Genomic DNA, 12,242 nt, shown 5'->3' with positions numbered 1-12,242 from the left:
AAAAAAAGCAAACAAAACGCCCTTTAAGTCATACTGCACATCTTCTGAAGAAAGATCTTAACTACATAGTCTGAATGAGTCTTAGAAAACAGCAGCAGGAAGTAGTTTTGAGGTCCCAAACAGGAGAATGACTTGGAAATTTCAGAGCTATATAAACCTACACAGTAGATAATCAAGTGAGAGCAGCCACAGAAAAAAATGAAAGCCTAAAGGCCTCCAAGCACAGTGGGTGGGCCCCTAAGCTGGTTCTGTGATCACATATGGATATCTTGAAACTCTATACAAACGTACAATATTTATAACTCCTAATTATATGCAGGAGTGAACATGAAAATGAATCACCTTTACCTATACAAGCGAACAGCATTGTGTAAGTTTTTCACACGTGCTTTATCTGGAATTAGTTCCAGCATTACACAGCCCACTTACTCACACGATGAAAAGCTCGGAGCGCCAGCAGTGTGTTTTTGTCAGCAGGGAGACAGAGGAGAAAGCAGTTCACACTAGAAAGTGAAGTCAGTTTTGTATCTCTATAGCTGTAATTTACTTACTCTCTCAAAGCAGATTTCATCTCGAAACAAATAACGTTCTCACAGCTTGAATATAAAACTAAGGTTTCTTTCCTAGAGGATTTTTTTCATGACTACTGAAAAAGCTGGTTATTTCTTCTGCAGAAGATCTAAAATGAACAAGCTTTGCAGGTAAAGATTACAAGTTTGCTTGTTTAAATGTTAAGGTCATTTCCACTTCACTATATCTGCTTTCTAGTTCTCATTTACTGCTATTTCCTTATTCAAATCCTATGCTCTCCGTTACCTCTTTCTACACCTATATCAAGATTTTAAAAGCAAAGACTTACCAGTCCCAGTGACTTGGGTGCTAGCTACAACTCACTGCTCAGTTAACAAAGAAGTTGTGAGAACAGTTAAGGTAAAGCATTTATAACAAAGTTATTTAAAAGTAAAACCTGCTATTTAAAACATTAAAGTACAATTTGAAACAAGCAAAAGACTGGAACTAAGAACCCTATCAGGGACATACATGTCTCCAGTTGTATGGGTTGATTCTACTTGTTAACAGTTAAGAAATGCCATGAAATTGGAGTGTATTGGTATTTCAAATATACTGTAATACAAAATCCCAGTAAGTTATTCAGGTGCAAAAACCCCAAAGTTAATAACTATAGAACAGCTTACCTCCCGAGATATGATCCCTGCTCTGCGTGCTCTACTTCCCAGAACAAAAGAGAATTCACTGACTTGTGCCAGTCCTGCTGAGACAATCCACTTGATATACTGGCTGGTCTTTGGAAGAATCAGAGAAAGGACAAGCACTGCCAAGACAAACTTTAAAAAGGTTTTTTTTTGGTTGTTGTGGGTTTCTTTTGTTTTGTTTTTAAGTAGAAGCAGCATAATAAATAAAATAATACAATCTTTGTAAGATACATAGCATCAAATACAATAATTATGGACATAAAATAAACTAGTAGAATTCTAAATATGTCTTCTGTATTAATGTCAAAAGAGACAAACATACATTGCACAGTGAAAAGTAGTATCTTGTATACTATATAAAAACACTAGACAACTGTCACAAATCCCAAGCTAGATAAGCAGATGTTTCTCTGTGTGTAACTTTTAACATTAAATACAATCCTGTTTTTTTTGTAATATCCTAAGAATGTATCAAACTGTATTCTAGTCAGTAAGGTTCCTCCAAATACAGATTTACAGTAAAGATGTAATATTCTCTGTTATATCAGATGTTTAATTCTTGCACAGAATTTTCATTAAGGCATAGCAGCACACTGATTATTTAGACCATAAAAAGATAATAAAAAAGAAAAATACCTTCATTATGACCACAGACAATGTAAGGAATAGTAAGACCGTGAGTTCATATATTACAAATGTGGGGAAAACATGAAGTCCTAGAAGGAAAGAAAACAGTATTTCAGAGTTTAAGGCCAGTATCTTACTATGATAATTTTCTGAGTTAGTAACAGATTGAATTGCAAGCCTGTATTCTCAAAACCAAACAAATAAAAAGCCTTAACATACCTACCAACACTACCTACTCGATCACTAAAGCACTTCCTGCATTATCCAACCGTTTTTCCTTTGGAGGAGTTTAGCACAAACAATATTCCCAACCAAGTTAAACTGTGTATGACCGATGCACGAGCACTTTCCTTTATAAAGTTTTCTCTCTTCCACACCAGTCAACAATCCAGAATCTGAACTGAAACGCACCTCTGATGAGAGCCATAAAAATACTGCAGAAAAACAATGCCATTGTTCTGCACAGGGATTGTAAAATACACTTTGGTAGCCCTTTAACATTTTTGTGTGACATGGTAACGGGACTACCACTGTGGGAGGAACGTGATATTTAGTATTTGTGTAGACTATAGCTACAACAGAAAACATAAGTGTTTTGATCACATGACTCTCACTTCCAAACACTGAAAGTCACCTGAACTGGAAAAGTCACTTGGACTGGAATCAGGTAAGGTCCTAAACCCCTAAGTATGGGCTAACAATTAAGGAAGTCTATAAAACGCCATTGCTATGATGTTGGTTGGGTTTTTTGGGGGAGGAAGGTACTTTTTTTTTTCCAATTTTTTTGTCATTTTAATTCAGTAATTATATGAAGGTAACAAGAACCATAACGAACACAGAAATTTAAAACTAAATACTGCTAATATTAAACATAAGAAAAACAAGTATTTGTTGGAGAAGTCCTGGAGTCACTGAGGAAGATTCTTACAGCTAAGTCCATTTTTTCCTCCTAGGGTATGAGAAACTTGTGCAGGCAAACATAACTGCGTATCTTTGGAAGCTCATTCCTTTTTCATAAAAGTTCTTAAAAAGAGGAACCAAAATAGTGGTGGTGTTCCTGATAAATCCACAGGAGTTAGCAGTTCTCCAACCCAAGTTTTTCTGGAGAATGACAAAAGTTTAGCTTTCTAAAGCACGAGGCACATAAATCAATGCTGTAACTTCTTATTTTAATGCTAGAGAACTTTTCAATAAATTTCCCCACCCCATAACACTGCAGAGCCAGAAGAATTGTAGAGAACTAAGAGTCATCTTCTCTTCCTGGGTGCGCAGGAGAAGTTAGTTACAGTAACTTCACAATGTTTTGTCCATACACACATTCCACTGTGGATGGAAATGTACTTGAAGTACATCAGAGATTTTTATACAAGTACTACCCAGTCAGCGTGCACACACCCTGGTTTACGTCTTAATTTCCTTCCAACTACTGAAGCACAAGTGCAAGAGATTATCACAATAAGAGAGGAGATGGCAGAGTAAGAGATGAACACCACACCAAGGAAACAAATCCAGATGTGTGCACATATGCACATGGAGGGGCAAGTAGCTTCTCTTTTTTACTGTGTTATCACGTGCACATTGCTCATTCACCTTTAGGCCCATCTCAGAAACGTACATGAAAATCAACTAGAGAAATACAGCCTGTAACAATGTTGTGTTTGATAAGAGGGCCAACTCTGCCACATCTGGAACTGAAGATTTCAGAAGGAGGCTATAAATACAGCCTAATGCTCTCATCACTACTGGTGGAGCTAGGTTTTCGGTCCTGGAGCAGACAGGCAGTCTGAAGTCCATTTGACATGGAGGTTATTACCATATTCCAAAGAGCTGAGGCACAAACTACTGCAGATTTCTATACCAGTCCCATGGAGGTGAGCATCTGCGAGGTGAAGCAAGCCTAAACCTGTGAGCAAACAAGTAAGGATCCCAGCACACAAACATGTTTTGGGGGAAATAAATCCCACCATATGGGATATCATGGTCATTACAGACCTTTGCCCCAGCCCTAGATGAAAACTTAGGCTAAGGCCAGAAGTCATATCAGACTGCTATACAAGCACATGAAGCCTTCCTGACAACACAGACGTCATCAGAAAGATTAACTTCAGAAAGTGCATGGATATTAGCATTTACTTCAATCAGACTTTGTGACTAAGCTTAAGAGTCACTACAGACTTGTTCTCTAGAATGGAAGAAATACTTCAATCAAACAATTCAAGAACTTCAGCACCGTGATCAGGCAGCATGTGGCATGTTGGCCTGTCAGCAATAGCTAGGATATCACATAGGTACATTTTCACAGAGCTGAGCATAAGCCACTGGACTTCAGTTCTAAGCAGTGTTCTGGAATAGCTGGAATGGAGGCCTTGGGGTGAAGGTGACCTTGCGTCAATGTCAAGCCAAAAAGTACAGTTCACTCGTGTTGGTATGTGTTCTTCTGTGGATGATTACAGGCAAGATTTTGCACATTCTTTTTATAAGTACTTTTTTCTTAACAAGTAAACTCCCTTTCCCCCTCTGATTAGACAGATTCCACCAATCTGCTGGATGGCCGCTAGACAGCACGTGAAGATCCAAACGTTATGACCACATCCTGGAAGATCCAGCATCAAGCAAAGGAATCGTGGAGACCCTTGGCGGCAAAAAAGATTACAGAAACCAGAACTCTGTTGGTCAAACTGGAGCCAGTAGAATTAATTCTGACACATCCTCAAGACAGGACATCACTCTGAAAAATCATGTTTGTGATGCGTTGGGACGCTGTATCTACTACGAGTCTTAATGAACCTAAGAACATAGCTAGCAAAGGCAATAAAGGCTACAGCCTTGGCTAGATCATTAAGTAGCAGAGGGAAAAAACAACATTTATCTCCATGTTTCTGCAATGGGGAAAGTCCTCTTGATTCTAATGTCAGTTCTGAGAGCCTGAAACCTCCAAGTTTCATTGTGTTCCATGCAGGACAACAAAGCATTCGAGCTGGATGGATAAGGAGAAGGCGACGTATGTCACCTGATGAATTCCAGTTGGGATCTTCCTTTGATTTCTCTCAAATTCAACAGAAATGTTAAGGGGCTCATCAGAGAAACGTAGGGTGCATGTTTGTTCTGGACAGCGGTAGCGCTGACGGTGTCGGCATTACCCATCTTCTGAAGAAAAAGACCACACTGTTAAAAGGTTTTCAGCACCTTGCATTCCAGATCCAACACTGACAAGAAGCTTTACCCAGAAGGGAAACCTGGAGCCTGGCAAGTGAGGATATCCATACAGCACATTGAGGGGACACAACTTTCGCAGTCCGTGGAAGTAATCTGCCTCCTGACCAGTGGCAGATAGGGTCCTGATGCCCAATTTCAAACTCCATATGCCTTGTAGACTGACAAAAAATGGGATATTGGAGCCTTTAAAAAAAAGTCGAACAGTCTATGCAAAGATGCCTTCCATCTTCCTAAAAAGCAATCAAAACAAAATCGAATGATGCAGAGGTGGAAAGGGAAGGATCTGAGTACTATATACCAAAACAGAAATGAAAAAGAAAGTTCTCAAAATATGTCTCTAAGGGATTGATCCAGATGTTCTCTCAAAAATATTAGTGAGGACAGACACTAACAGGAACTTTCTAACCTCAGCAGACAGCGTAAAGAGAGCCAGAAGCCTTGAGGAATACACGCAGGCCTAAATGAATGTAGAGATGGAGAGTGACAAAGTGCAGCTGTTAATGCCTAACTGCAAAGCTGTATTATTCCCACAAATGCACCCATGCGTGAACTGGAAAGCAGTGGCACTACACAGGTCAAGCTTAGGGCAGGGCCACTGTTGCAGATATCACACGAACAACTACTGTTCAGCTCAGCTTTTAGGCACCAAAAGGATTTCTGTAGTGAGAACAGAAAAGCAGGCATTTAAGACAAGCAAAATAGGAACTAACTTTTCCAAATGACTTAGTTATAGTCACTTTTCAATTAAGTAAAATTTTTCTATTTATTCCTTTATTCCAAAAGGAAGAGAAATTATATTACTGCATTGGTGTACCATCTCACCTCAGGATGTGAAGTGTTTCTGCTCTCTATAATAGGGTGCTTGCTGTATATAGCAACAAGCCTTCTCTGTAGGCGAGGGGAGCAGAATCTTCCCCTGTGGTCTTTCCATAATTTCACATAGTAAATCTCTTTATATTTACAGAGACATATTATTTGCATGTGTACATATATAAGTAGAGAGCAAGCAAGAAGTCTTCTTACTAGCATTCCTTAAACTTTTTAAAAAGAAGTATTTTTATCCTACTTAGATTTTCTTTGCAACATCACATTACTCCTTTTTAAAACCTACCTCCTTGCCACCCCACAGAACTTCCTGATAATCACAAAATTTGAAAGTAATTGAAAATAAAGGGGGAAGGGTGGGATAATGTTTGGGGGGGGGGAGGAGAAGGGTTTGTTGTTGGTTTTTTTTTGGTAGGATGTGTTTTTTGTTGTGTTGTTTTTTGTTTGTTTGTTTGCGTGTTTTTTTGTTGTTTTGGGTTTTTTTTTTCCAAGCAAACATTGTCACATTTTGTCAGGCCTATAACACAGCTCATTTTTCTGATTTTTAGCTAACTTTCTTCTGAGGCAGGAATAACACCCATTTTCTGTAAAACCTTACAAATGTGTTAGGCAATTTTTTTTCCCTTCTTGCAATTACAATGGTAACAACAGTTTAAAAGATTTTTTTTTTCTAATTCTGTAACAGAACTACTAAAATAATTTCCTTACACTATAATGTAGGCTACATGGGGTGCTGCCAGCATGCCAACTGAGGTCTTGCTATTTTCTTGTACTCTGCCAAAGTCTTATCTCTAGTCTTAATTTATGCAGTCACAAGAACGTAGGACAGTATTTTTGTTCAGCCCCTTGTAAAATTAACTTTGGGCTTATCCTGATAACACTATCCCCTCCATCACCATCTTTATTGAAACACATGAACAACTTACCTGTGAGCGTTTAGCAATTACTCATCCAACCTCATCAGTTATATGGGTCCAAGAGTTCTACCATAGCTCACCACTTTCCTCTCTTTATTAATAAATAAGTTATTCAAATAAACGTATCTACTGCTAAGCAATTGGACTGATCAGCACAAGTTATTATCATGGGCTGGGTAAAACAAAAATCAAGATTGGCAAGCATAACCATTCCATTTTCATTTTGGCAACCACCAGAAGCAGCTTTACTTTCTGTTATGAAACAATGCGTATCAAACACGTATATGAGGAAAGGCATTACAATTATGCTGAGACTTCACTATTATCTGAACATATGGAGATAAAAAGAACAACAGAAAAAATAAAACCAGAAGAAAAACCAAGGGTGGTAGTGGAGAAAAAAAAACAACCCCCCAAAATTTCTGAGTAAGCATGGCTTGAAGGAGGTTGGATTTGTGAGAAGGGCCACATTCAAACTCTGTTTCAGACCTTGCAGTGTCCCCAAAATAGGACACACATCTCCTACGCAATCCACAGGGAGAGGCACGTGCTTTCACAGTCTTTATTTGCTGTACCTAAGCACTTCAGTAACAGGTTTCCTTTTCCTTTAGGGAAAGCTCATTGGGGCAAGCATGGACAGCTAGAGAATACAGCAGTTCAAAAGGAAGCTACCCATTGACTGTAAATAGTCTCAGAGTTAACTTGTTCTGGATAATGAGCATGATAAGTTACTCTGCTGGTCTTAGACATCAGTGCTGCATTTCAGTTGGCATTCAGGTAGCCTCTGAGATACATCTTGTTCAATTATTTTTTCCCTGTGTTGAGAACACACAGGTCACATTTTCCTAACTAAAGAAACAAGATGCTATTAAAAAAAAAAAATCTGTTTCCATTATCATATTCTGCTTCTAGAGAAAACCAAGCCATAAGGACCTTAAATCTACTCTACCAACTGACTCAAATTGTAATTGATTTTAGGATAAAGTACAAATATATCCACTGTGAAGACAGAAGAACATTTAGGGGAAAAAAAGGCAAGAAACCCAACCCAAAAACCTCTTTTTTACCTTGAAATTTTTAGTTATGTGTTTTAAATGGCCCAGACAAATTCAGAATTAGCAGAAAAAAACTGACATTAAAACAAGAATTGAGAGCATAACACAGAAATTGCTCATGAAAATGAACGTTACATTTAAAAATATTAGCAAAGTGAAACTAATATTGTGGTCAGTTAACATTTTAGTATCTTAACAAAATAAAATAAAGATAAATTGTATCTCCTCTCCCCAATTTGTAGACACCATTTTTTTTTCTCCTCCCCCACATTTGTAGGTTAACACTATTTTTAAAGTAAGTTTTCTTAGAAGTTACCTATGGATGCAAAGAAAATGATGGCAAGAAAGTCACGTATTGGTTCAATACAGGACATAATCTCCTCAGTAACCATGTGACCCTGAGAAGAGATCAGAGCTCCGGCTAAGAAGCATCCCAGCTCCATTGAAACATCCAACAGCTCTGTGATCTGTCAAGGAATAACAGAAATTCTATTGCCGTTTCCTTTAGCCCTGAGTGACTTCATATACCATTTCACAATGAAATTATAAAACTGTACATTGTACTGAATGTAGGAAATTACTATGTCTTTAGGCTAGTTCAACAACTAAAATTCATCATATTTCAGTGTTCTAAAGTATTGTATTTATGCAAAAGACTCACACAACCAGTTTCCTCCCCACATTATCTCCTTCCTCACAATAACAATAATAAATTTCTTAATCTACATTGTAATGCTTTCTGTCACTCTTAAGGGTAGCATCTGAGTTCACAAAAATGAGAAAAACCGTAACAGCTTCGGAGTCAGGATTGGATAAGACATTGAGGCTGTGAAATAAAGCAGTAAGAACAGCATATCTTCCAACTGTCAAACAAGGGGAAAAAATAAAAATCAAAGCTTATAATTTGGGAGAATAGTCTCAATTTAGCAGAAGTCCCATGCATAAATTATGTTTTATTATTGTAAATTGGACTTAAATGTGCCTGTGGGCTTCACTGAATAGAGATGCATTTAAGCATGTGAAGTAAGCTGCTGAAATGAAGCACGATATCTGTTTGAAAGAATTCAGACTGCTCTGCATTCTTTTTTATTATTTGAATACAGTACTAGAAGGAAGAGATGAAACACATATAAAGAGACTGAACTAAAACCAAATCAACTGCCCAAGGCAAATGCTCAGAACATTAAAAGAAGCAAGCAGCACTTTTAGTTGGTATAAAGTATGTTTCAAAATAACTACTTTAAAACCATGCTGCTGCAGACCGTCATCTTACTGAGAAAGGGAAATGCTATTAATATTAATAGAACACGTAAAACTGAAGACTTGTTTCCATACTAATTTAGATTAAGTAACAATACACCATAGTACATTTATGGACAACATTCATCATATCTTGAACGATGTTACACTATAAGGCATGAAGCTAAAACTCAAGTGACTTGAAATTAATGGAGGAGAACAGAAGACACAATAAACAAGTCACCAAGCTATGCATGAAATGCCACCTAAAAATAAACCCCAGACTTCTGTATATTGAAGTATTAAATGTCTGAATGCTCATCACCCAACTCCATTTGTGCTAACAGCCTGTAATTTATTGCAAGACATTTAAGAAAACAAAATGGTTCTGTCAACTAATGCAAATAGTTGCTGATCACGGAAAACCAACAAAAACATTACAATGTTATTCTCATTTTAAAACAAAAGGAATTTCAGTGATTTTCACCCCAATTTGAAATTGTAAGAGGGAAGAAGGAAATATATATTAAAGGCTTTAAAATCACCATAAGATAAAGGCAACAACAGTTATGAATAGCACACATTTAAGTTCTTCTCAATCACACATTAGTTGTTTTAAAAGTCACAACCTCTTGAGTATGATTAAGATCGAATATAGCCTCTTCATATAAGTTGGAATTATTTTTACTACTCGGGGGTAATCACAGAATGGTAGGGGTTGGGAGGGACCTCTGTGGGTCATCTAGTCCAACCGTCCTGCCGAAGCAGGGTCACCTACAGCAGGCTGCACAGGACCTTGTCCAGGCGGGTCTTGAATATCTCCAGAGAAGGAGACTCCACAACCTCCCTGGGCAGCCTGTTCCAGGGCTCCGTCACCCTCAGAGGGAAGAAGTTCTTCCTCATGTTCAGACGGAACTTCCTGTGCTTCAGTTTGTGCCCATTGCCCCTTGTCCTGTCGCTGGGCACCACTGAAAAGAGTTTGGCCCCATCCTCCTGACACCCACCCTTCAGATATTTATAAGCATTTATTAGGTCCCCTCGCAGCCTTCTCTTCTTCAGGCTGAACAAGCCCAGCTCCCTCAGCCTTTCCTCGTAGGAGAGATGCTCCAGTCCCCTCCTCATCCTCGTAGCCCTCCGCTGGACTCTCTCCAGTAGATCCTCATCTTTCTTGAAGTGGGGAGCCCAGAACTGGACACAGTACTCCAGATGGGGCCTCACCAGGGCAGAGTAGAGGGGAAGGAGAACCTCCTTCGACCTGCTGGCCGGAACCCATCAGGTTCCTCTCTGCCCAACTCTCCAGCCTGTCCAGTGTTATCAGTTATAACAGAGCTCCAGACAGAAACTTTTATAGCTAGTATTTTAAGTATTCACATGGACACGGTCAGGTTACCATGTAAGAAGGGATTTACAATCTCTTTATCGGAATTGCAAGGATTGCTTTGCTTTCTCTAGAATGTTGGATTTTTACATTCTAATGTTCTACCATACCAATAAATAAACAAACATACCTTACTGCTCTAACATCTTCCAGCTGGATTTCAACTATTTGTTCAGCAGTTGTTTTGTGTATCTTCTCTAATAATGTATATCTTATTCCTACTCTTTAATCATCATAGAACCTTAAGGAATATGGTAAGCCAGTAAAATTAAAGAAATCCCTGATGGAAATAAATGTATTAGAATTTCAGGCTTTAATAACTTAAATATGCCCAAAAGTAGAGAGGTGAATTCTAAGCTTGCATTTTAAGGAAGTAAAGCCTTAATGGAAACGGAAACAGTTTTCAGTGAGCCCTGTAAAAACTCTATCTCGACTGTATTTTATTAAATAATTTACTAGAATATTTGAGATTACAGTTCTTCCTTAATCTTCTCCTTTTAAATGATACGAAATCCTGAGTTCGTAAGCAGGCTATGAGCCACTGAGAATTACTCCAGGCAAACAAGGAATGACATTCCTAATACACTGCAGGAAGAAGTATGTACATTTTCACATCTAAACTACTGCAATAACATAGCTATATTTTCTTTTCATCTTCTTGGTATATAAAGCAAGCTGGCAATTTCCCTCCATTTGCTGCCATCATCCCAGGTCAACCATAATGCAGTCAAACTTGAAGCAACTTTCCCCCCTCCCCACAGAATCATAGAAAGTTTTGGGTCGGAAGGGACCCCTAGAGGTCATCTAGTCCAACCCCTCCGCAGCGAGCAGGGACACCACTAACTAGATCAGGTTGCTCAGAGCCCTGTCCAACCTGGTCTTGAATGTTTCCAGGGATGGGGCCTCCACTACCTCCCTGGGCAACCACGTAAATGTAACTGCTAGCCTTCTTGTCAGGTCAGGTTTGGTTTTGTTGTTTTATTTCGAGTTTTTTTTTTTCCAATTCCTTAGTAATATTCAGCAACTTAGTTTTAAAACATAACAAAACTGACCACTGTTGTCCTGCAGATACCTAATACAGCAACTCACTATCAGACTGGTGTTTGAAACAATTTTGCTTGTAATGTTTCGGCACATACAGAACATGAAAAAAAAAATACTACACCTGCGAACACTCTGGCTGACTTATAACACGTTCTTCAGCTCATTGTGGTATATATCTCGACCTACAAGTACCAGTTTGGCCATCGATCCTATGTAGCCATATTTAAAACCATAAGTTAGATTTGCTCTTTATGTTTAGATTCAGGAGAACATCTTCCCAAATAAAAAAAGAAAAAAGCATATCTGCATAACTCAAAGCTTGAAAAGGAGTGGCTAAAAGCGTAATAATGATTTACTAAGCCTTTGTTACTGATGACAAGGTACATGACTGAAAGATGCACAACTGTGTCTCAAAGTCAGCTAGACTTTTACAGGACTGGCACTTGACAACCCCCACACCCCGTGACCTACCTAACTAGTTGAGGGGGAAAAAGGGAGGGGGAATTTCAGTCACTTCTGAGAATATCTGGGAACAGAAAGAGGTATCTTAAGGTCCAATTCTTGGTAAAATACCTCATATTCAAGATCTGTTACATCTCTTTTACTCTAAGTGAGTTTGTCAAGAAGACACGTATTTAAGATCCAGTTTCAGATTTAATGAGTTGCAATGTTATCCAAGCAAGCCAAGCAGTTCAGACATGCTCAAAAGTCACTTCCATACAAGAAG

The 12,242-nt window shown here is 38.5% G+C and overlaps 1 protein-coding gene across 3 annotated transcripts in view; it reads right to left on the bottom strand.

Moving 5' to 3' along the window:
* SLC9D1 (solute carrier family 9 member D1) overlaps positions 1–12,242 on the bottom strand; it is a 45,930-nt gene that overhangs the window by 5,903 nt on the left and 27,785 nt on the right. Inside the window, exons 11-13 of one of the 3 annotated variants that reach the window (XM_075425305.1) lie at positions 8,171–8,321; positions 1,851–1,930; positions 1,197–1,346 (exon numbers count right to left, since the gene is read on the bottom strand). In XM_075425305.1, coding sequence (XP_075281420.1) covers positions 1,197–1,346; positions 1,851–1,930; positions 8,171–8,321 — 381 coding nt within the window. The other 2 variants (XR_012764475.1, XM_075425315.1) reach the window with 2 other exon arrangements.

The sequence above is a fragment of the Opisthocomus hoazin genome, chromosome 1 (assembly GCF_030867145.1).
Source record: "Opisthocomus hoazin isolate bOpiHoa1 chromosome 1, bOpiHoa1.hap1, whole genome shotgun sequence".
NCBI lineage: Eukaryota > Metazoa > Chordata > Aves > Opisthocomiformes > Opisthocomidae > Opisthocomus > Opisthocomus hoazin.
Note: the sequence above shows the minus strand (reverse complement) of the source record. Positions and strands in the feature narration are given on the sequence as shown.